The sequence below is a fragment of the Podarcis tiliguerta genome (assembly GCF_965153285.1).
Source record: "Podarcis tiliguerta genome assembly, chromosome: 6".
NCBI classification, from domain to species: Eukaryota; Metazoa; Chordata; class Lepidosauria; order Squamata; family Lacertidae; genus Podarcis; species Podarcis tiliguerta.
Window position 1 is genome coordinate 5285643 of NC_139539.1, and position 25045 is coordinate 5310687.

At 47.9% G+C, this 25045-nt stretch overlaps 1 protein-coding gene across 2 annotated transcripts; it reads left to right on the top strand.

Annotated features, from left to right (window-relative positions):
* STK35 (serine/threonine kinase 35) lies at nt 1-24557 on the top strand. Of its 2 annotated transcripts, XR_014512858.1 has the most exons (4): nt 1-478; nt 6571-7320; nt 18780-20056; nt 20118-24557. XR_014512858.1 is itself a non-coding variant. In XM_083447562.1 (3 exons), exons 1-2 carry the CDS (start codon nt 16-18, stop codon nt 7281-7283), a joined length of 1176 nt encoding a protein of 391 aa, XP_083303688.1. In that variant the 5' UTR covers nt 1-15; the 3' UTR covers nt 7284-7320; nt 18780-24557. The 2 variants fall into 2 exon arrangements, 1 of the variants encoding a protein (XP_083303688.1); XM_083447562.1 differs by having other exon boundaries at nt 18780-24557.
* Nucleotides 24558-25045: the final 488 nt, after the last annotated feature.

Below are 25045 nucleotides of genomic sequence, written 5' to 3' on the forward strand. Positions count from 1 at the left end.
CGCCGCGGCGCTGCCATGGAAACGGGCGGCGACGGCGGCCGCCGAGGGACACAAAGGCTGCCGGAGCGGCGCTTGAGGCGCGAGCGGGCCGCGCCGCCGCTGCTGAAGGAGGGAGCCGCCGCCGCTGCCGCTGCCGCCGCCATGGAGGTGGGAGGCGGCCCGAGCCAGGCGGCGGCTTCCCCGCCGCGCTACCGCCTGGTGGCCGAGATCGGGCGCGGCGCCTACGGCGTGGTGTACGAGGCCGTGTCGGGCCGCAGCGGAGCCCGCCTGGCCGTCAAGCGCATCCGCTGCGACGCGCCCGAGAACGTGGAGCTGGCGCTGGCCGAGTTCTGGGCCCTGACCAGCCTCCGCCGCCGACACCCCAACGTGGTGCGCTTCGAGGAGTGCGTCCTGCAGAGAGACGGCCTCGGGCAGCGCATGAGCCACGGCAACAAGCAGAGCGCCCTCTACCTCCGCCTCGTCGAGACCTCCCTCAAAGGTAGGCCGCGGTGGGGGGGGGGCGCCATATACCCCCCGGGGGGGAGGAGGAGGCCACCCATGGAGGTCCCCCCAGAAAAAAACCCTAGCCCTCGCCCTGCATACCTCGGGAGTAAATGCCCCACCTCGGGAGTAAGGGGCCCACCCAGGGAGAGTCCCCCCCTGCCTTTGCTGGCGCTCCTCGGGAGTCGGAGGGAGGGGGTGTGCTGGGCGAGGATCCTGTGTAAAGGTAAGGAGGCTGCTGCTGCTCTGTACAGGCCCAGCACACGCGCGTGCACGCTTCCCCTCGCTACGGCGGGTCCGCGCGCCCCCTTCCCTCCACTTTCAGTTTGTTTTGCTGCTTAGATCCGCGTGCTGCTCTGGGGAAATGATCCCCGGAGTAGTTTGCAAGTCGCTTGTGCCTTAAAATGGGGTGCTTAATGCACGGGGCCTAATGCTACCCGTGTGTTGGGTGTCTGGGAATGCCTACTTCCTGCTTGGGAGTTTTTTTCTGGGGGGTGGGGTGAGGGCAGAGGACAGGTGCCCCTTCCGCCTTTAAAGGCCTGATCCCAACAGCCAGCCTCTTATTATGTTAAGGCATCTGGTGAAAGGAGGGGTATTGGAGCTTTGGTTCAGGGCAAGACTCTATGAAGGGGGGTGGAGAGTTTTTTCTCCCCAGGTTGGGCTGCTAAACTTCCCCTCACTAAACTGAGGTGTGTATGTGAGGGGAATCCTTCCTAGGGTGCCTTATGTGGAATAGTCTTGTGTGGCTACATTCAAGGGATGGGTCCTGCAAACTACGCTTCGTATTCGTAGCAGAAGCAAAAAGGTGTGTAAATAGGGATTGTGTGGCACAAGAAACTTGTGTACAGTGGTACCTCTGGATGCAAACGGGATCCGTTCAGGATCGCATCCTGAAGCGAACGCAACTCGCATGCGGCGGTCGCAATTTGCCGCTCCCGCACATGCAAGTGATGTCATTTTGAGCGTCTGCGCGAGCGGCGAAACCCGGAAGCAACGCGCTCCATTACTTCCGGGTCGCCGCAGAGCGCAACCCAAAAAGGCTTAACCTGAAGCGACTTCAGCCCGAGGTATGACTGTATATGTATACACTTCAAGGTACTGGACCTTGTGGAGATGTTGGGGGAGGGACAAAGAAAAATCCCTATGCCATGTTCCCTATACAGTCATACCTTGCATTACAGCCGCTTCAGATTGCGTTTTTTCGGGTAACGGACCGCTGAAACCTGGAAGAACAGGAACGGGTTACTTCCAGGTTTCGGCGGTCTCACATGCGCAGAAGCATTAAATAACACACTATGTGCAGAAGCGCTGAATCGCAACCCATGCGTGCGCAGATGCAGGTTGCGAACGTGCATTCTGCACAGATCATGTTTGCAACCTGAGCGTCCGCTGTAGATTCCTGGTGTGTGCATACACCAAAGTACTGGGGCCCATGAATGGATCTTTATATGTAATAGGTACACATTTTAAAAACGGGTGTGAGAAGGGGGTGTTAAGCATCTTGCTTACACATCCTACAATATACGGGACGCCAGGGCCAGACCATCTGTGAGATGACTGCCTCCGGTGGCAGGATCCACCGGGGTAGCAGGTCTCAATGTAATACACACAAACTTCCTGGTGTAGATCTTGCTTCACCCCTTTTATTGGACCAGCCCTGCTGGACTCCTTTGGTTATGGAAATATGGTCATACCTCGGGTTACAGACGCTTCAGGTTGCGTTTTTTCGGGTAACGGACCGCCGAAACCTGGAAGTACAGGAACGGGTTACTTCCAGGTTTCGGCGGTCTCACATGCGCAGAAGCGCTAAATCACACGCTATGTGCAGAAGTAACGAATCGCAACCCAAGCGCCCACTGTATAGCTCAAAGAACCATTGGGAAAGATGGGCACATCCTCAGTGGGACACAGACAATGTGGCTAAGTTCTGCCATGATGGCTAAGTTCTACCTCCAGTAGTGCACTGGCTGCTGTGAGAACAGCATGCTAGACTAGATTGACCACTGGCTTTTCTTATGTTCTTACCACCAAGCTGTGCCTATTCCCTGAGTATAGGAAATTTGCATGTGCTCTTCTTAGGTCCCTTCTCCAAATCCAAGCTGACTGAATCACGTACAGAGACCTCAATCATGTACAGAGACCTTCCTCAGAGAGAGCACTGAGTATGTAGTCCCTGCTGGGATGAGTGAATGCTCACAAAATACCAGCCCCTAAAGTGCTTTTTTAAAAAAAAAATCCTCAAAGTTTGCTTAACAGTAATGTGTCTGTGTAGCTTTGATGTTTCTTTGCAGTTGTTGTCTTATCCGTTCCCCCTTTTTGCCTTCCTGACTTCATAAGTTGAAGCTGCATCTCATGGTGGCTTCAGTCAGTGCAATAAAGAGCTCCTGCGCACCTAAAGATCTCAACATGATCTCTGGAATGCGCAATTAGCTTGCATCCAAGCTGTAAATATTTTTCCTACTTTGTTCAGGCCAGTCTAGTGTGTGAAAGAGTCATTTTAATGCATATATCTAACCTCTACACATGTGCACCTATCTGCTTGTCCCTCATCTCTCCTCTGATAGTAGTTTATTTCCTTTGGGATGAGCAGAGACCTCCTGGAAATAGCTTTATTTCTTTCCTCATACCCAACTCCCCACCATCACCACCTCGGTCTGTATTCTTGTCCCTGGTGGTCCACCTCCACGCTAGTCAACCTCAGATGCCGTCAGGAGTCACTGTCGCCATGCCCTTTGGAATAGCAGGCACCACAATTAAGCCGAAGGCTCAGGTGGTGAGGATGATCCTCTTGGGGGGGGGGGGTGAGGTGCCTAATAAGGAGGGAAAGAGAGCAAACAGCAACTGAGCTTTCTGTGGGACAATTCTTTAGCAGAAGGTTGCCACAGATTTTCTTTTATTATTTCTCTACATTTAGCGTAAGCCCTCTTTTAATAAAGGGCATACCTTAGACCCAAGTAAATCTACCGCGTGTGGAGAGCGGTGGGGGTGGGGGATGGGGAGAAGAACGAGCATGTGTGGAGAGCATGTGTGTAGGCAATGTGCAGCCTTGGACCCAGCAGCATCACCCAGTCTGAGCTTGTGCTGGGCTGTGTGCTCTTTGCAAGGCAAACTGTCAGTGTACAGAGCTGGCTTATTATAGCTAAGCCAAGCCCCTTCACGTGTCGGCTGGCGTGCCACAGAGCCTGCTCAGCTGCGTGCCATGCGGGAGCTCGCAAAATGCCCAGTTGGGCACCACAGAAAAACGTGCAGCATCCATTTGCTGTGCGTTGGCAACCTTTTGAGTTTCTTGCTTTATTGCCTCGAACTCACGGCTAGTCGTCAACACAACATGGGGGGTCACTCAACATTGGAAAGAGAAGGTGATCACTAACTTTCCAGTGTGTCTAATTAATATGGGAGAGGGGTGCTTTTCCCATAGCCGTTTAGCTAGTTTTGGTGAATTGACTTTCTGCTAATGTGCACTAGGCATCTTAGCAATAAAAATAATAGTAATAAATTTTATTTATACCCCGCCCTCCCCAGCCAAGTCCGGACTCAGGGCAGCTAACACCAGGTATAAAAACAATTGATCAAAATACAACTTAAAAACAAGATTAAAGTACAGCATTAAAATGCAGCCTCATTTCAGCAGAAACTCAAATCAAAAACTTTTTGGGGATGAAAACTTCAAATGAGGGATTTCACAGTCCAATCCTACACACATTGACTTGAAAGTAATTCTAATTGTGTTCAGCTAGGCTTTGTTTCAGGTAAGTGTGCATAAGGGTTACAGTTTCTGTGTGTGGCTGTTAATTGCAAAGGACGCTCTAAACGGATGCATATTCGTCATGGCCCATTACTGGCTATGAAATTGCTTACCATGTTTAATATTTGAGACGGAACAACTGAAACATTAAATTGTTTCATCTTGGTTATGTTACAAACTTTTTCATGTTTTTCTTTGGATGGAAAAAAACTTAGGTTTGAGGCATTAATGGAACAGGGGGAGCACCTGCGTGGCTTGTAATTTAGTGAATGGAGTGACCCCCATAAGACCTTCTAATTTTTATTTTCTGAGTGCAGCAATGGTCTCTTCAGTTTCCATTTTCTCACTGCCTTCCCTCTCATCCTCTTGTTCACCTCCAGCTTATAACAGGAAAGAATACTCTCTTTTTCCGCCCGCTCCCCCTGTATACAATCAAATCCTTCTAGAGGCCTGTAGCCCACACCCTTTTTCGTGTATTTTTTTTTTCTTTCTAAAGTTTTTTCTACTTGCTGTTGACAGGGCAGGATAGCCAAGTGGTGAGATAGCCTTCAATTACCATAGCAGTAGTCATGGGAACAGACTTGTTTATGCAAATAGCCTGTGCTCCTCACTATTATGGAGGCTGTTATCAAAGACCTGGGAGCAACTTATCTCTGGTTCTGTTTGGTCATACTTGGCATCTTCTCTTTGGAAGGTCTGTTTTGCTATCTTGCACTCTTCCCAAGGCCCTTGGCTTGCTGCAAGGTGGAACGACAAGATGTGCGAGAGCCCAAAAGACATTTCAGTAGGAAAAGGAAAAGCAATTCAAAGTTTACATGCAGGAGTGTTATTATTTCATATATTTATATATCGCTTAGTACTGTCTTAAGTGGTTTCCCAACATATAAACATATATGTAATACAGTCATACCTCATGTTACATCCGCTTCAGGTTATGTGTTTTCGTCTTGCATCCAGAAGTGCTGGAATGGGTTACTTCCGGGTTTTGCCACATGCGCAGAAGCGCTAAATCGCGCCTGCGCAGACACAGCGCTTCAAGTTGTGGGCTTTTCATGTTATGGACGGGCCTCCGGAACGGATCCTGTCCGTAACACAAGGTACCACTGTAATGGAACTAAGAGGCTGTAATACCAGATGAAAGAATAGCATCTCAGAATAACAAAAACATAGTGGTATACTTAGACTTTTAATATGTTTCCAGGGAAATGAGTCAGTAGCCTGGCAACAAAATACCTGTACAGTGGATGGAGGATTGAAAAAAGGTATGGTCCACAAACATTTGGACCCTTCCCCCCCCCCCAACCATAACCACAGAAACAGGATCACCATCCCTCTCTCCCTCTGGCTAAGGTACATCCACCCTCACAGTGTGCAGCACTCACCCCACAAAAACATACACACACCACAGGAAAATGCACACAGGGCATAGCCTTTGTAATATGGTATCAAGTGCTTTTCGTTTCAAAAGCGAAACCAGATTAGCTTGATTGAGCAATAACTTGTCTCCTGGATTTAATAAATTCCACCTGCTGATGGGCTGCGTGCTGGTGAGGACTACCTGCCTTCCCATTCAAGCAGCCAGTTCAGTCAGATGGTTCCAAGTCATTGTTTGCAATGAAACACACCCCGGCAGCCATTTTTGTGGCGCTTTTGTGGCTAGAGGCCTTGGAAGAGGGTGCCTAGGAGATAGCCGCTAGTCAGCATGGGAGAAAGTGTATTAAAATATTGCCCGCGGGATGTCAGAATATTGCTGGAGGTCTGTTCCTGTGAGATCTGAAATGTTGCACAGAAGTCAAAAGTGTGTTGATCTTTAATAGAGAGATTTCTGAAAGCATTTCTGTTCATCTATGTTGTTCATCAAAGAGCCAGGCCATGTCCTGACCTGTTGACAGGGCCTCCAGTGATAGATTCACTACTGCACATCCAGTTTTCACAAAATACCGTATTTTTCGCTCTATAAGACGCACCTAGTTTTTGGAGGAGGAAAACAAGAAAAAAAATATTCTGAATCTCAGAAGCCAGAACAGCAAGAGGGATCGCTACACAGTGAAAGCAGCAACCCCTCTTGCTGTTCTGGCTTCTGGGACAGCTGTGCAGCCTGCATTCGCTCCATAAGACGCACACACATTTCCCCTTACCTTTTAGGAGAGAAAAAGTGAGTCTTATAGAGCAAAAAATACGGTAAATCGGTTTAGTTTTGTGTAGAATAGGCCTCTGGGACAGTGCTAGGAAGATGTGCTGTCCAATTGCACACTCCTTTCCCAGGTTCCGATTTATCTTTGTAGTCTCCCCGTCTCGCTCATGCAGTTAACCCTTCCCCTTCTCCTTTCTCTTCCCCCGGCAAGGTGAGAGGATCTTGGGCTATGCTGAAGAACCTTGTTATCTCTGGTTCGTCATGGAGTACTGCGAAGGGGGAGACCTCAACCAGTACATCCTTTCCCGCAGGCCTGACCCGGCCACCAACAAGAGTTTCATGTTGCAGCTGACGAGCGCCATTGCCTTCCTTCACAAGAACCACATTGTGCACAGAGACCTGAAGCCGGACAACATCCTCATCACGGAGCAGTCGGGCGCTCCTGTCCTCAAGGTGGCAGACTTTGGGCTCAGCAAGGTGTGCGCCGGCTTGACTGCTCGAGGCAAGGACGGGGGGAACGATAACAAAAATGTGAATGTGAACAAATACTGGCTGTCTTCGGCTTGCGGCTCAGACTTCTACATGGCTCCTGAGGTCTGGGAGGGGCACTACACTGCCAAGGCGGACATCTTTGCCCTGGGCATCATCATCTGGGCAATGATCGAGAGGATAACGTTCATCGATGCCGAGACCAAGAAGGAGCTGCTGGGGACCTACATCAAGCAGGGGACTGAGATTGTGCCCGTCGGGGAGGCGCTGCTAGAAAACCCAAAGATGGAGTTGCACATCCCCCAGAAACGCAGGACTTCCATGTCCGAGGGGATCAAGCAGCTCTTGAAAGACATGTTGGCTGCTAACCCGCAGGACCGACCCGATGCCTTTGAGCTTGAATCCAGGATGGACCAGGTTACTTGTGCTGCTTAAACTCAGGTCAAAGTGTTGGTGTGCTTTGAAAACTGGGGTAAGTGCTCTGCAGTGTCTCTCTTCTCTGCACAACTTAGTGGGGCAATGAAGCCATTTTCTGTCTGTTAAGCTGCTTGGGGCTATAGAGACATTCAGTTGCCTAAGAATTTCTTCCTTTGATAGCATTTCCACCTGGTTTACCTTGGTTTTTCCCTTCAACGACCTTTGAAAAGATTGTTCTGTGAACCACCCTGAGAACTCCAGGTATAGGGTGGTATATAAATTCAATAATAAATGATAATAAAACATAACCTACAGCTTTGCTCTCTAATGCTGTTCAAATGGTGCAAGAGCAGTTTGTGCGTGTCTGCTCCCTTCCTTTCTACCTGAATAAGATGAGGTTGTGTGCAGTGAATGAGATTAAGGAGCAAGATGCTGAACCACTAAAAATCAGATCCTTGTTACAAGGATACCGTGAACCCTGTATACAAAGGCAAGTACAGTGGTGCCTCGCAAGACGAAAAGAATCCGTTCCGCGAGTCTTTTCGTCTTGCGGTTTTTTCGTCTTGCGAAGCAAGCCCATTAGCGGAGTAGCGCTATTAGCGCTATTGGCAGTTTAAGGGCTAAAAACGGCTTTTTAAGGCTTAAGGGATTAGCGGTTTTGCTGCTAAAAGGCTTTTAGCAGCTTAGCGCTTCAGAAAAAGGGGTTTTGGAGTGGGGAAAAAACTCAAAAATTTTCGTCAATTTTCGTCTTGCGAAGCAAGCCCATAGGGAAATTCGTCTTGCGAAGCATTCGTCTTGCGGGGCACCACTGTATTTATGAATTTCCATACAGGTAAAAAACATTGTTTTTGAAATAACAGCAGACATCACTTTGAAAGAGGCATTCGTCATGTGTTCAAGAAAAGGGAGAAAGCCACTTCCAACTGCCACCTGCAGTTTTTATAGTCATGTCAAAACCTTTTTTTAAATGCTCAATTAATCAGGAGTGTGTTTAATAGATAAACACATTTAACCAGTGCTCTAATTGGTTAAACATTGCAGCCCTAAAGGCAGCATACTTGATTGCTTCTATGAGAGCAGTGAGCTGCCTTTTATAAGAAAGGTTGGTGCGCTCCATTCCTTGCAGATACCTTTCACCCTAAAATTGTGAATGCAGTGTCTTCAGTGGGTCCTTCCTCTCATTTGAGGTGGTGGGCCTGCTCTCCGCTTTTTTCATATTGGTGATGTGAAGCAACAGTATGTGTTGGGCCCTCAAGACACTAGTTGCCTTCGGTAGCCAGCAAAGATTTGTGCTTGCAACAAGCAGCAGAGGAAAGGTCAGAGTCTGGTTTGACATCACCCAGTGCTTTAGGCTCAGGGAAAGTGGAGTAAGGGAAGTTGCTCCTTCAGCTCTGAGCTGAGGTGATGAAGGATGGAGGGGAAGGGTCAGCCCTGTTTTGCAGAGTCACAGCAACACACCAAGAGCTGTGAGAAAGTCTCAGTGCTTTCCAAGCATCTCTGCAGACTATTAGGCAGAGGACCCCATTCTTCTGCAGACTCGGGGCAAGTACCGTATTTTTCACCCTATAGGATGCACTTTTCCCCCTACAAAAATGAAGGGGAAGTGTGTGTGCGTCCTATGGGGCAAATGCAGGCTTCCACTGAAGCCTGGAGAGCGAGAGGGGTCGGTGCGAACCAACCCCTCTCGCTCTCCAGGCAGCTATCTGCAAGCCTTGGGAGCCCGGAGGGGGGTTCCCGCCGGGCTCCCCAGGCTTGCGGACAGCAGCCTGCAGCCCGAAACCCGCGGAGCGCACCCCGGGCTTCGGGCAGCTCTCTGGGAGCCCACGGGAGTTCCCGCCGGGCTCCCCAGGCTTGCGGATAGCAGCCTGGTCGGGGGGCTGGGGTCGGGGGAAGCTCGGGCTTCCCCCGCCCCAGCCCCGCTCTTGTGGAGGGGATTTTTTTCTTTATCCCCCCCTCCCCAAACTAGGTGCGCCCTATGAGGCGGTGCACCCTATAGGGCGAAAAATACGGTATGCTGCAATTGCCAGGTTAAAAGATGCCCTCTGCAGCTGTGAGCCCATGCTTGTTGGGTTAGTGGTCCTGTGATGCTCTGGGTCCTTAAGTAATGGCTTGGGGAATCTTGCCAAACTTTGTTTTTTATCTCCGCTTTAGAATGATGGCTAAGTTTTAGAACTGCCATGTTCAGAGGCAGTGTATCCCTCTGAATAGTGTGTGCTGGGGACAGCTACAGAAGACATCTAAGTTAGCTGCTGCAGGAAATTTGATTCTGGACTAGATGGACCTTTGGTCTGATCCTGTAGGTCTCTTGTGACATGCAGCTGTTCTCAACAGAGGCGAGTGTTAATGGCCATTATTAGCTCTGTGATTTACACCTTCTATCCCATGTTCAGGTTCACTGCAGAAAAGGGGCAGTAGCTTCTGAATATGAACATACAGGCATTAAATAAAAACAGCTGAAAGCTTGTCTAGTTCAGGCATCCATTCATTAGCCTCACTTTTGAATTACTGAATTGGGCATTTCTAAGAGCAGAACTAATATAATAATAATTTATTATTTATACCCCGCCCATCTGGCTGGCTCTCCCCAGCCACCCTGGGCGGCTTCCAACAGAATATTAAAAAACAATAGTCTATTAAACATTAAAAGCTTTCCTAAAAGTCTTCCATTCTCCTTAGTTTCTTCACCTAGAACCAATGTTCCCACCCTTCCCTCAGTACAAATTACCCATGATGCAACTGCTTCTGGAGAGTCCCTCATTAGCTTCCTTATAGAGGCTTCCTTCTCTTTTGGCTTCACCAGTAAGGAATGCAGTTGTCCTTGTTTCGCTTCACCTTCGCAGGGCTGAGCGAGGGCCGTCCTGCTCTTTTTGCACAGTGCACGCACAGTACTTATAGCTGTGTCCCTCTCACGTACTTGCAGCAGGAAGGCAGAAGCCTCCTCCAGAGTAGGTGCCAGCAACCAGTCAGCAGGGCTCGGTGACCATGCTTTTGATTCTCCCAAATCCTGCCACGTGCTCCTGAATTGAAAACACAGCAGAAACAGGAATCTTGTTTCCCTTCCAAGCACTGCTTGCAAAACACTTTCACATTTCAGGAATGGGAGGACCCTTGAACCATTTGCAAAGCCCATATACAAACAATCTGTTACCAAGGATGTGCAGAGAACTTGGCTGAAATTATGGAAAATGGTTGTTAATTTCAGTAGGCGATCAGAATGCTGCAACAGTAGTTGAATGCTGCAGCAAGTGAAGTGATAAATTTGTCTTGGCAGGCCAGTTCTTCTCCATTTTATTACAGTAGATTGGCAGAAGTCAATATTTAACTGGACTGCAAAATGCAAGTCAATGTGATCTTTAGAATAAGTATGAAAAGATGACTACTTAGTAAGTAGCAGTGAGACTTTAGATAACCTGAAGGACAGAGAAAGGTGACTCATGGTGGGCGCTCTCTCTGCCCAGGGCAGGCTTGCACAGCTAGCGGTTCATCACCCTAAATTCAGCCCACCAGCCGTAAAGGGTCCAAACAACCTTCTGTTTGGCGACCTGCCTGAGACCTCCAAAACAAGGGATTTTTAGGGAACCTAACAGACCACCAAGGGACGCGGGTTGCGCTGTGGGTAAAAGCCTAGGGCTTGCCGATCGAAAGGTCGGCGGTTCGAATCCCCGCGGCGGGGTGCGCTCCCGTTGTTCGGTCCCAGCGCCTGCCAACCTAGCAGTTCGAAAGCACTCCCGGGTGCAAGTAGATAAATAGGGACCGCTTGCTAGCGGGAAGGTAAACGGCGTTTCCGTGTGCGGCTCTGGCTCGCCAGAGCAGCGATGTCACGCTGGCCACGTGACCCGGAAGTGCCTCGGGACAGCGCTGGCCCCCGGCCTCTTGAGTGAGATGGGCGCACAACCCTAGAGTCTGTCAAGACTGGCCCGTACGGGCAGGGGTACCTTTACCTTTAACAGACCACCATGTGACTCATGGGCTGCGTTTGGCTTGCTGCATCACAAATTGTGCAGGCCTGCCTCAAGCCCGAACCATTGAATTGGCTTCCTAAGAATGAATCTGTCTTCAGGGTGCATCCTCTCTCTGTGCTGAAAGCGACCTCATTCATTCCTACCCAGGAAGATTATGTGAAAGGTGCTCTTGGCAGCCTTTGCCTTCCAATTTCCTTCAGCTGTCGGGACTGTCTTGCCCTCCAGCGTACATTCCAGAAGTTACATAAAAAGTGATGTGCTGTTCTTTCCGCTCACCAGTCCGGAATGAGCTTAGATAAGAATGTTGTGTGGGGTGTTGCCTAGTGGTGCCTGTTTAGCTTCTTAAAAATCCCTGTTGAACAGTTACTGTTCTAAAATAAAACTTGTGCACAACTTTTCCATGGGTTGGCCAGGTTTGGTGTCAGGGCTGTGGCCTATGATTTGGCCCAGTTCTGTCTGTGCTGAACTGTCAACAATGTCTAGGCAACACGATGACCATGTACATACATAATAGACAATCTTTTATAGAATTCCTTCAAACAGTAACAAGTTCAAAATGAAATCTTAGTCTCAAAGTCTCTGAAAATCTTTAAATGAAGCGAGGTACCAGACTTTGTATGATGAAAGACAAGCTGTGGAGCTTAGTGTATTCAGCAAATACAGTGTCCAACACTGAACAGAGATTCCACATATTGACTGCTGTTTCGTAGATCTTCATCAGCGTGGTGGGAGAATATAAAATTGTTTCATAAACCCATCTTATTTCGAATGGCTGCATATTGCTGTTTATTTTGAATGACAATTCCACCCCCTTTGTTCACAGGTGAAATTGGTGAAATAAAGAAATGGAAAGATTCGTATTAGCTGGAGTAAATAATGATTTACTTTATTTCACCAACTGGTATTACGAGATTTGGAAAAATTAGAAAAGAAGGGTCCCAAAATTAAGGACAGTTTGTCCAAGTCACAACATGATTGGCAATATGTAGCTTGCGGATAGCTGCCTGAAGCCTGCATTTGCTCCATAGGATGCACACACATTTCCCCTTCATTTTTGGAGGGGAAAAGGTGCGTCCTATAGAGCGAAAAATATGGTATACCTTTTAAGAGTTCCTAACATCCTCTTCTTAAGCAACCTTCTCCAAGTTTTCTAAGAAGTGAGCATAAAAGAATTTCACTCCTTCAACCTCCATGGATAAGCACATGTTAAAATTTGTCTCAGGTTTGGATCCATAACCTAGTCTCCGATGCAATTGCAGCCGTATCTGAAACTGGTAGAATAATAGGGGCATAAGTGAATCCAATGGGCATGACAAGGATCAAGGAACTTGCAGGCCAGTTAATGTCCGTTCTGCCTAAATTGGTAGAAAGCATTCTTAAGGATAAAAATATTACATATAGAAGAATAGGTTTTGGCAAGGAATAGCTAACAGGACTTTATGGTTTTTTCCATAGCCCAATGATACAGCGCACTGTTTGCATGCAAAAGGTTCCAGATGAAATCTGCAACATTTCCAGATAAGACACCTCTCTGCTACCCCGGGGAGCCACTACCAGTCAGTGTAGACACTGTTGAGTTAGATCGGCAGTTCCCAAACTGTGGTACTGCCCCCTGGGGAGGGGCAGCGTTACTTAGCATGGTAATGGAGGTGTAAATGACTATCGGGCATTGAAAAGCAGGAATCACTGGCTATCAGTTTTGTTCAGTTAATTAACCTAAATAGTTTTAATTGGATTTTGAACAAATGTGCAATTAATTGTTACTGTTTTCAATTTTAATGTACTAGTATCTTCTTTAATGGGTTGTACAAACTGCTGTTCTCAATCTTTTTACAGGGTAGAGGGCATGGGTTGAGTTTATGGAACAGGGGGAGGGCAAGGGGTTGGCCCCCAAATGTTTGGGAACCACAGAGCTACATAAACCCATGATCTTGATTCAGTCTAAGGCAGTTTCCTCTGCTTGCAAAGAGAAAGATCTGTCTCACTAACCTTTTGAAGTTTTTTGGGAAACGGGCAAAAAGAAGTGCTTTTCCACAGCACGATATTAAACTATATTGCAAGATGTAACAAAGGGTTAGGTGGCTTCTAAAGTCAATTACAGTGGTGCCTCGGGTTAAGTACTTAATTCGTTCTGGAGGTCTGTTCTTAACCTGAAACTGTTCTTAACCTGAAGCACCACTTTAACTAATGGGGCCTCCTGCTGCTGCCGCGCCGCCAGAGCACGATTTCTGTTCTCATCCTGAAGCAAAGTTCTTAACCCGGGGTTCTATTTCTGGGTTAGAGGAGTCTGTAACCTGAAGCGTATTTAACCCGAGGTACCACTGTATGCTGATTCATGGAGGATAAGGCTGTCAATAGTTGCCAGCCATGATGGTTGTATACCTCCTCCACAATGATGAGTACCAGGCATTGGGAACAATAGGAGAGGCTATTGTCCCCATGTCCTATTTTGTGGGCATCTAGAGACATCAGGTTGGCTGGTATCTGGAACCTGGGCTGGGTAGGTGTTTGATCTGATGTGGATGACTTCTTCTTTTTTCTTGCTCATGGGGGTTTGAGAGGCGTGAGGGTACTGGCATCCAAGATCCTTTCTGCTTTCCCTCCTCTCTCTTCTCTCCCCCCGCCCCTGCTTTGGGCAGCCTGTGTTTTGCCATCTGCAGTCACTCGTGCTCTGCTAACATGATGCTGCTGCTGAGTTGCGTAACCAGGCTGTGCCCTCGGGGGAAATCCCTCCTGCACATCGCTTCAGAATGGTAAAATGCAAACGTAATAAGCACTGCGAGGGCACAGACCTGCCCTGTGGCTGTTTATTCTAAGGCCCAGCTGCCTCTTCCACCCACCCTGGGCCCAGAGCTGGTAGCGTCTCCATGCAAAGCGCAGCTGCAGCGAAGAAGAGGCTGCCCTGTTATGTAAGGGGCAGGGACGTGCCACTCTGCATATCCCCCTTGCTCGCTTCTGAGCAAAGTGCCAGCCATGTGCTCTTAGAAATGGGTGTCGTGTTCTTTGATGGGCACTGATTTCCCGCTGCTTTCATTGGTGCTGTTGGCTTCTCATCCTGACTTGAATACCTTGGAGAACAGAGACGCAGGAAGCTGACTAATAGCAAGTCAGGCCATTTGTGCATCTAGATCAGTTTTGTCTACACTGACTGGCTATCAGGATTTCAGGCAGGAGTTTCTCCCAATCCTTCCTGGAGAGGCAGGAGATCGAACCAGCAACCTTCTGCTTGCAAGGCCAATGATCTCTCACTGAGCTGTGGCAGCTGAGGCCAGATTTCTGCAGGCGCTGGAGTTTGCTTGTTGCAGTGCTCTTAACATAATCATTTAGCCTGGGCCACAAGCCTATGGAGCTGCCTTATACCAGACTATTCAGTCCATTAGCCCATTCATTCTTCCTTGGGTGTGAGAGGTTTGACGGCGGGTACATGTCCAGTACCTGCCCTACTTACTGAAATATTTTTCATGGAAGATGCCTGGATTTGAACCTGGGACCTGCGTATTGGTCTTGTCCTTAGTGAGCCATAGGCCCCTCCTCTCGAATGATTCATTTGCGTTCAAGGGTTGATGTGAGCTGAAAGTCACCAATCTTTGGCTCAGTCAGGGCATGCTTGTCTCTCATGCTTGTCCTGGGATAAGTAAATAATGTAAACACTCCCCACCCCCACCCCGGTCACAATTCCTCAGAGAGTCACAGTGAACTATCAGTGACCTGGAACAGGCAGCGAGGAGGAGTGGTTGGAACAAACCCTACAATTCCTTGTTAATGTAAAATGGGGAGGCTGTCCTAACTATGACAGAAACGGAGACTTGCTTGTTCACATGAGCTCTTGCTAAATCACAAGGGAATGATTTCAGAACTGAAGGCAAGAACTGTGGTGCCCAACCAGCAGAAGATGGAGATCTGCTGGGCTAAAATGCCTCTCTGTACAGTCATACCTCGGGTTGAAGTCGCTTCAGGTTAAGCCTTTTCGGGTTGTGCTCCACAGCAACCCGGAAGTAACGGAGCATGTTACTTCCGGGTTTTGCCGCATGCGCAGATGCTCAAAATGACGTCATGCGCAGAAGCGGCGAATCGCGACATGTGCAGACGCGCAGTTGTGGGTTGCGTTTGCTTCAGAATGCAAATGGGGCTCCGGAACGGATCCCGTTTGCATCCTGAGGTACCACTATATCTGCAGTAGGGTTCTTTCCCCCAGATCAAGCTGAAGTGGGAAACACAAAGATCTCAAAGATTTGCATTCGCCAGAGCTACTGCTCTGTAATGCCTTTTCTCTTGCTGGTAGTGTTTGAATTCACCTAGACTGTTGCCCTCTGTTTGCTCTGCAAAATGTGTTTTTGGACACACAGGAGTGTCTGCCTGTCACCTGCACCCACTTGTATATTAGGCAGGAATGATCCTTGGTGTGGCCTTCCTTCTCAAAGGGTCAGGGCTAGTGACTAAGCCTTTTCCTTCCATTGGCAAGATCAGAACCATTAATCTTGCAAAGGCTTACATAAGACTTATTGCCATGATCTAATTTGATGGTTGTCATGTTCACTCCTGCGAATTGCAAGAGTTCAGGTAGACCACTGAGGGGCTGTGGATGCACGCACAAACATATTGATGGAATTTAGGTAATGGGGTGTTTTTCTCCCCAGCCCACTGATTTATTAGCTTAGTTTGTGTGTGTTTGCGGAATACAGCAAACATACCAGTTTTGGATTATTTCAGTATTTGGAGTTCCATAAAATTCGGAATTTCTGGCAAAGATCTGAGGTGACGAAAGTGATGAATAGGATTAGGAAGAGTCAAAACTTTAGTTTTTGTAAGGGGGCCTATGATGTTTGCAGGAGTGAGATATATTTGCAGTGACACCAAGTGCACAGCCATGTACATAGAAACCCTCAAACGATATGTCAAAATCAGAGCTTTCAAAATGACAGCACATTCCACAGGGTCTGATAGGTCAGGCAGCATCTTAAGCCGAAATTTACCTGCTTTCTGCTTCAGCTGATTTTGTCAAATAGGTTGCCCTGTCTGTTTAAACGTTGCTCTAATTGCAGCAGCCTCACCTGAACCCTCCTCTCTTAAGGGGCCAATTTTAACTGTATCTAAGCTCCGTTTATGAAGCACCTTTGCCAAATCCAACAAGAAAATTAGAGCCTGGGAAAATGCATTGCCAATTATCGCATACCCTTTAACCATTATTTTCTGCTTGCAGCTTCCTCCAACTAATTGGGCTTTCCACTGGAGGGTTTGTCACAAGAAACTTGGTTGCTGAGTTTGGATGCTGAAGTGAAAACTAGCCTAAACCTTACTCCCAGGTGCATTTTGTCAGCGAGGTATGAGGCAGGTTGCCTGAGTTATGAGCCCAATAATTGGCTTAATGCCTCTTTACGCTCCCAGCCAGGCTAACTTGAAGTCTGTGCAGCGGGGGCAAAGCTTGTCTTGTTCTGCTAATTCAGTACAGAAAGCAGCACCCGGAAGCCCTGTGCCTTTTAGAACTATTAAGCTGCAGGGCTGTTAAACAGAAAATCTGCCCATGCTCATCAGTTAATTCTCACCATTGGGAGCCAAGGGCTAAGTGACTTAGATGTGATGTCATTCATGTTATATTTAGCATTTATAAAGGGCTTTGTGTACAGAAGACTGAAAATACATTCTAGCAACCCCTACAATAGCCGTGTAAAGGAACTGACGAAATTGTGATGTTACTTTAAGAGTGAGCTGGGATGAGATTTGCATTGGGGAAAAACTCTCCTTCACTTTTACAACCCACCAGCTCTCACTGGGGATAGACTTGTGCTGTTGAGTCTAGTTTAGGGCCAGTTTCACAGAAGCACGAGATGGCTTTGAGAAGGCGCAAGAGGACACTATGGCATGTTCCCTTCAGCTTATCACTTTATGACTATGGATCAAGCTAGACACTTACATTCATGCAAATATCAATTGCACGAAATGGATTTTTCAAAAAAAGTAAAAAAGCAAGCCCAGCAGGTGCCATCTAGATGGAAATAGTTGCTTTAACCCTTCCTGCCCCCGCTGCAGTCCTGATCCTGGTGAACTTTGGGACATACCTGCTTACTTTCAAAAAACTACAAATTGCATGAATGTTGCATGGTCCAGTTTGACATTATGACTCCTCTGCTGGTCCCAGCCTCTTTCAGTGCCTCTGTTTAGAACTGACTGTGTAATAAGATTCTTACCCAAAAGATGGTGACACAAAATGGGGAAGAAAATGCAATTCACAGGGTAGAAGAGATCAAGGCCGAGGCGGTGCAGCTGCCTGTAAGCCCAGGCCACAAGATGCTTGAGCAGATGAAACCAGAACTGAAACACTGTGTGTGCACTGGAAGAGGCCAAAATTAGCAGTTAGTTGGGGGACTGTAGCTCTTGAACTGAGCATGTAAAAGCATCATGTAATAGCCAAGTGGCAGCGGTGTTGGCGCAGCTTGTGTCTCCTGCCATTTAAGATGGAGGTGAGCTGGAATGGTGCAGACGGTTTTATTGTGTGGAGGACAGGAGATAGAGCAACTATATAGAGACTCTTGATTTTAGCCTTTGGATGAAGCGAGTGCTCTGAACTTCTTCAGTTCATTGCAGCAGTCAGTCAGCTTCCTCTCCACCGTCTACAGTGTAGAGGAGCTGGTGTTTGGCGAGGAAATCTACAAATGCCTGCTTTCGGCACTCAGGGGAGAGAGATGCCGCCGCCGCCTCCACCACCACCATTGCAACTTCGATGAAACACTATAATTACGCACAGACCTCAGAGAGCCGCAGCGGAGAAGTTACAGGATAAACTGCAGAGCAAAACATTCAGCCAGCTTTGCAAATGTGTCTGGTGACACTGGTAGAATGCTGATACACTTGGCCAGAAGCTTGTCCCTCTAATCTCCAAGGTCCTGGGGGGATCTCGTCGCTGTTTCACTGCGACCATTGCCCAGCCCAGGTGCAGCAGTCAACGCCAGGGAGGTCCTGCACTGCCTTTGGGGCCCTTGTCTTAGAGCTAAAAGGTGGTTTGCGTATATTTTAATTTAAAAAGATCTTCTTAAGGGGCAGGTGGAATCTCTGAACAAAAGTCAAGGACATCCCTGCCTTGTTAGAGGTGGAAGTGCCTCATTGGTTTCTTCTGATCAACCACAGTTGCTGCTGGCATCTAACTGGGAGACTGTATTCCTTGAGGAAGGAGATAAGACCCCCAAAAATTGTTTAAACAAGCCTGCCCAGATGTTTAAAACGTTGATGCGTGTTTAAATCTGTTTTTAATCTCTTGTTATTTTAACTTTTGGATAGGCTTAAATTATTGTTGCTAACTTTTCTCGTTGATAATTTCCATGTTTTATCTTTTTTGTAAACTGCTTTGAGGGTATGTTTTTACAGTGAGGCAGTGTGTACATATGATGAAATGAATCATAAAATCGATGGGCTTGGTATGCCCATTCTTCTTTGCCAAGGCTGATTGTTTGTGGCCAAAGGAATGCAAAGGGTTTGGAGGCCAGCAAATGTAACCAGTATTTGTTTGACCGGAGTTGTCATAATTCATTTTCTTTTCTCTTTCTTGATTTCTTATCAGGGACCTACAATCTCCACGACTTACATGCATAGAGGAAAACAGAGGAGGCTCCAGGCCAATCACCGGGATCTCTGGCGACGTTAAGCATCGAGATTCTTCTTAAAAGTCACATGAGACACCTAAGAGGAGCAGGAGCTGTTGTAACCCATTTCATTATTGAGACTCTTAAAAGTTTATCAAATTTATGTTCCCCCCCCCTTCCTCTCCCCTTGTTCCCTTTCCCCTTCCCCTCCCTTCTGCTCACTCAGCTTTGCTGACCAACTAAATCTGTGCACATACTTCTGGAGAATTCCTTTTTTACCTAAACAAAATACGGGGTTGGGATATGCAAAACATTTTTTTTCTACTGCTGCTAAACACCAGAACTCTGGGTCCAAGATCTGTTTTTCTTAGTGTTTGTTTTTAGCTGGAAGAGATTTAGAAGGGATGTTGGGAGACCTAGAGCTGAACGCAAGTTGTCAACTCTAGAGTTGCTGCTTATTTGGGGAACAAAAAGCAAGCTGGGATAAACCTTTCTCCTTCTCCCTTTCCTAAAAGTGTTCTTCACCAGTGGAACTTGGCAATAAGAAGTCATGATTAGAAGAATAAACTCTCTTTCCTTTTTTACGTGGCCACAGGATTACAAGCAGTGCGGTGCCTGAGAAACAGCTGCAGTTTTGCATGCCAAATTTCACAGGTCAAGAACATAGTAGTATTGGGAGGGGATGAAGAGAGCCCACACATGGGCAGATGTTTTTTCTGCCCTTGAAAAGTCCACCAATGGGTTTGGTGGCTTGCTCAGCTACTTAAATGACCGTGAGAGCCTGGACACATCAAACTGATCCCTTAACTTTGGGCTCATTTTGGCTACTTTGGCTTGGTAGATCTTGCCCAGAACTGCCTTGGTGTAAAGGGATTGTGTATTAAGCCTAGCCCAGCTTGCCCTTGGGGCTTGTTTGTGCGAGTAAATACTTATACATAAACCCACTCAAACTCACACTTAATACCCTCCCTCTCCTGCAGTCTTCTAGTTTGAAACACTCTTAACTCTTCCAAATATCCCATTTCCTAGCTGGCATTCCAGCAATTGTTTTTAGCTGATCTCTTCCAGCGATGAGCGGGTCTTTACACTAAACTTACCAGCTGCCGCAGAGGGAGTTTCTAATCCTGTCCATCTCTTCTTCCATCGGTCTTGATTGGCAATGGTGCTACTACTTTGGGGATGGGGCTGTTTGTTCCAGGCACTGCCCAGACCCATGGAAATGAAGGGAGCGGCTTTGCCAAGCCAGCGCAATTCGGTTAACACTTGTTGGCAGTCCACTTGCTGGGTTGCCCGCATACCTCCACACTACTACTGAGGCTGATGGCTGTGGCCGTGGCCAGGATTGGTGAGACTCTGGAGGAGATGCTGTGCTGTTTATTCTGCGGCTCTTGGAAGGCCATGAAAGAAGTCTCTGCTCTGCGTCCTGTCTTGCTCTTTGCATCCCCCTCTCTCTGGGATGTGGGCAGCCACAACCAGGGCACAAATCAACCAGATTCTTCCCTGGATGGTTATTTGTGGCTGAGAAGGCTTGCCTGCTTATTTCAAGGCCTACCATTTGCAAGTCCTGGTCTCAACTGGATTTCCTAACGCTGGGGATCAATTTGTGTTGAACTTCCTTTGCACACTACCCAGAAAAACCCTCATTTAATTAGCTGTCAAGAAATCTCGGTGTAGGCTATAGACTTCTTGCTCTTGATCTAAGCCACGACCTCTCTGTCTGTCTGTCTCTCTCTGTCTCTGTCTCTTGACCCTTCAGTAATTCCCTTAAAGTGAAAATGATTCACCTTGGCTGGCCTAGAACAGGGTTGAGGAACCTTTGGGCCTCCAGAGATTATTGCAGTTCCTATAATCCCTGACCACTGGCCATGCCACTCGGGGCTAATCTACCAGTTTCCTTGCTGCTGAACTAGAAGGCTCCAGGTGATGCACAGATCTTGCTCCTCCTAACTAGAAATATATTTCAGCCAGTTAGAACAAAGCAGCTCGAAGTAGGTGAGTCAACCATAGAACAGCCAGAGTCTCATAACGGCATTCTTTTGCTCAGCAATTCGTCCTCTGTTGCTGTTCCAAACAACCGTGCTCATGGCCAGAACAGCAAGATGTGTTGATGAGGAGAAACATACTGTCGAGAAGGTTCACCAAGGGTTGCTTTGAGTTTGCAACTCGGTTAGCTGGCAAGTTTTGAAACCAAGAGATCAGTGAGATCCTTAGGCTTAACCCTTTCATATTTCTGAATGCTAGCAAGATAGGCGCTTTCCCTTCCTCTTCTCCAGGGCATCTGTGTGTAGCGGTCTTTGTCGGAGTAGATTAGTCCTTGCTTCTCACTCCTGTGCCTTTGAGGCAGGGAGGAACCCACAGGAGTGACCCAGACCCCGGGATAAGCTCTGCAAGCAAATGCCAACCTGTAGCCCAGTTCATCCTCGCTGCTTCTGGGACTTCAGGCACACATGCCCCTCTCGTGCTCACGCTGCAGTAAATGCTTGTGGTTTTGTGGTGATAGCTTGACCATAGTGCCTTTATTTGGAGGGGTGGGGCTTGAAGGAGTCTTGCAGGGGCAGCTTTGGGCCAAGGAAGGAGTTTCCCCCTCACTTGTATTCCATTGTTGCCCCCAAAATGTCGTCTCTTCCCTCTTATTCTCTGGGGCAGCTTTGTTTGGTTGCCCACGGAATACAGCTAAATCTCTTCGGAAAGACCTTAAATGTTTTTGCATTGTCCTTGTGAATCTGCAACAAACTTTTATGGGCAGGGTGGGAGATCTGCAAGGTGGTATCTGAATGAGAGCAGCGCTCCTTCTTTGAAAGAGCAGGCACACACGCAAGTTTCTCTTGAGGAGACTTTTTGCCCGATGAGCTGCTCCCATTTCTGGATGCTGTCCCGTTTACGGTTGTTTGTGTGAACGCACCGATCCTTGGAGTCCCATACTGTAGCCTGGTGTTTCGTCTCCCAACTTCACTCCCATAGGGATGGGTGGCAAGAATCCTTCATCCTTGGATGAATTTGGCATGGGGATTGCCAGCTTATTCCTGAGGAATGTGAAATATCACTGACGGTCCATGTCACAGTTGTTTTGGAGGGGTTTGACTGACATCACTTTCATGCGTCGTGTGTATGACTTTACATTAAAACTGTTTACAGCCATGTCGTTCGAAGCTGGCAGTGTGGGCTCAGACCTGCCAGACATTGTCTTGTATGGGTGCGGCAAGCGGGAGCAGAGGACCTGAGGGGTGAATTTCACAACTGGCTTCCAAAGTCCCTGACCCCTACAACCACCACCTCTCTTTCCTTTGACTCCTCCTTGTGTGTTGCAGGCATAGCAGACCCAGCCACAAAATTAGCAGCGTTGCTTGTTTTAGTAATCTCTTTTGCAAGCACACAGTGGGTGCTGTCACCTTCTGTACCAAAGTGGGCCACTGTGAAGTTGGGATGGAGGATGAGGAAAGGGTGACTCCTAACTTCACCACGGGGTACAACTGTCCCAAGGGCTACCGCTGAGCAGTTTGTTGCAGCACTCCTGAGACTTAGGACTGCCACCTTCTTGCAGGCTATTTTGTCCTTTTTTGGGGACAGCATGAACCCGGGGAATGAAATTTTGGGCCATAATGGCACTGTCCCATCAAAAAGTCTCCTCCTGTGCTGCTCATGTTGAAGCCCCTGGGCAAGCAGGCCATAATGGTCCTCACCAGCCTTTCATGGTTTGGTTGGATGACAATCCTTAGGGAAGGTTGGCCAGTGATATTTGATGCCCCGGGCGCTTCCATGCTTCCAGTGCTGCTCCTTGAGAATTAAATGCCGCAGGAAACCCACCAGTTTCTCTTAAGCTAGCGTGGCTGTTCTCCTGGCAACGTTTATCCCTTTTCTTCCCCTCCAGTATCTCCCTGAACCTTGTTTTTCTTCCATGGCAGAGGTCAAGGGGAATCAGTATACTTAAGGGGCCCCTCTTTCTCCTCCTCCTTCTTCTGCTGCTGCTGTTTTCAGGATTGAGGTGCTAATAATGGGTGGCAATTGTCTTCCTTTTCCCCTGACGCTTTGGTTCCCTCAGGATCCCACTCAGACATCTCCAAACACTGTCAGAGTAGAGCAATAAACATCCCCCACTCCTGGTGGGAGAGAGAACGCAGTCTCTGTGAATTCCTTGTCTTTCTCCCCCTCTCTCCCTATATGCATTTGTCTAGTCCAGATTTAACCTTGCTGGGTTTCACTCTAGCACAGCTTACAGTTTAAGCCAAGGGTTATTTTTCACCCGGACTCCTTTTGGCTGCTGCGCCTGGCTTCTCCTTTCAACAAAAACACATATCTGAATCAAACGCACCTAAGGGACAGGATTGCTCTTCCATTTAAACAGACTGGCACCCCTTCTATCAGAGGTTGTATGTGCAAGGGCAGAGGCAAATGAGGACTTAAATCCTCTCTCTCAAAAACAGACCTCTACCATCCACCATTGGCTTGGGGCAGAGGCTGTTGGACCTCCCTCTTGCGACATATGTCACTGTCTGTCGTTTCCCCAATCTCGGTGTTTCTCAAACTTTGGGTCTCCGGCTGTTGTTGGACTACAAATCCCATCATCCCTGACCACTGGTCCTGCTGGCTAGGGGTGATGAGAGTTGTAGTCTCAACAACAGCCAGAGACCAAAGTTTGAGAAACACTTTCCTATTTACTTGAGTCCAAGGTACCTAACTGAGGGTGGGTGACCAGTTACCTTGGAAGCTGCTTTTTGGGTGCCCAGTGTCGTGTGTCCACTCAGCTTGGACCGCTTCCTCGGCATGAGTCTCTATCCGGACGTCCCAACGCAAGCAGCAGCTTTCCGCTGACCGGAATGAAGTGTCTGTTGCAGAAAGCTGCCCGGAGCTACTATCTGAGTTGCTTTTCTGCCAGGCGTTTTTAAGTCATGGGACGCCAGTTCTTGATCAGCAAGATGGAAAAGCCACCTCACCCCTCCTTTCTTGGGTGTGTTTCTCTGCTGTAGAGCTTTCCTAGTTGCAAGGAAGCCAAGCCGAAGCAGGATGCATGCATCAAAGTCACAGCTTCTCGCTCAGGTGGTCACTCTGCGTTTAGCTGTACCGTTTAAGAGTGTAGGTGAGGTCTCGTATATGGAAGTCACTTGTTTTCTTAAAAAACATCACGTAGGAAATTGACATGTCATGGACAAGAAGATCTAGCCGCCTCTCTGCCCTACACCAAGTTTTCTGAGCAGAGGGCTGGAGGAGAACTCCATTATGCACCACCCCCACCCCCCAAAACACATCCACACACACTTGCAGTCTGAAATGACACAGCAAAGGTAGCCCAGCTTGGTCTGAACTGGCCATAGTCCAGTCTTCCCTCCCCCTGCCTCCAACCTCATCCCTTTCTCTCTCCCCTTTTTTTTCCGTTTGGTCCAGTTGCGAGTTTGGCCCACCTTAAGCTTGACTGGACATTCTTAAACCTGGAAAACCTGCACACACAAGGGAAAGGCTTAAACCCAGACTCCAAAACACAGTTTCCAATTTTGCAATTTCTCATTTTTCTTTGCACAGAAGCTGGTAACCTAGGACCTGTGTGTGTGCGCGCGCGTGTGTGTGAACAACTTTATATGTTGTTGGTTGTTGTTTTTTTAAGCTATTTGGTTTACTTGGGTTGGTGTGCGACCTTGTATTTAAGTTTCTTGAACACTGTGGAAACCCTGATTGTGTATGAATGGCAGCAGTTTTGTAAATTAAAGAAACGTTTGTGTGAATAAACGTAGAGGATGGGGTTGAAAAGCCATACCCAGTTTTGAGATGAAGTGTCTTTGTCTTTGTGTTCATTATTCCTTTTACAGCTGTGTTTGGTAGGCGGGGATCCAGCCACGAGCACGGGAACATGGGGTGCCACAACCCTCCCCCCCCCTTTTTTTTAAACTTGACCACCAGCAGCTGTGGAAGGGCTTGGATTAGCTTCTCCTGATGACAAGCTTCCAGAAGATGAAAAGCTGCACGTGTGATGCAGCAGTAAAAAAAGCTGATGCTATTCTAGACTTCATCAACAGAAGATTAGTATCCAGGTCAAGGGAGTATTAGGTCCAGTCGTGGCCGACTCTGGGGTTGCGGCGCTCATCTCGCTTTATTGGCCGAGGGAGCCGGCATACAGCTTCCAGGTCATGTGGCTAGCATGACTAAGCCGCTTCTGGCGAACCAGAGCAGCGCACAGAAACGCCGTTTACCTTCCCGCCGGAGTGGTACCTATTTATCTACTTGCACTTTGACGTGCTTTCGAACTGCTAGGTTG

What these genes read in the sequence shown, in the direction of transcription:
- STK35 (XM_083447562.1), top strand. Translation starts at nt 16, where the DNA reads ATGGAAACGGGCGGCGACGGCGGCCGCCGAGGGACACAAAGGCTGCCG. An exon ending in CGTCGAGACCTCCCTCAAAG is followed by an intron (nt 479 to 6,570) that starts GTAGGCCGCGGT and finishes TCCCCCGGCAAG; the next exon opens with GTGAGAGGATCTTGGGCTAT.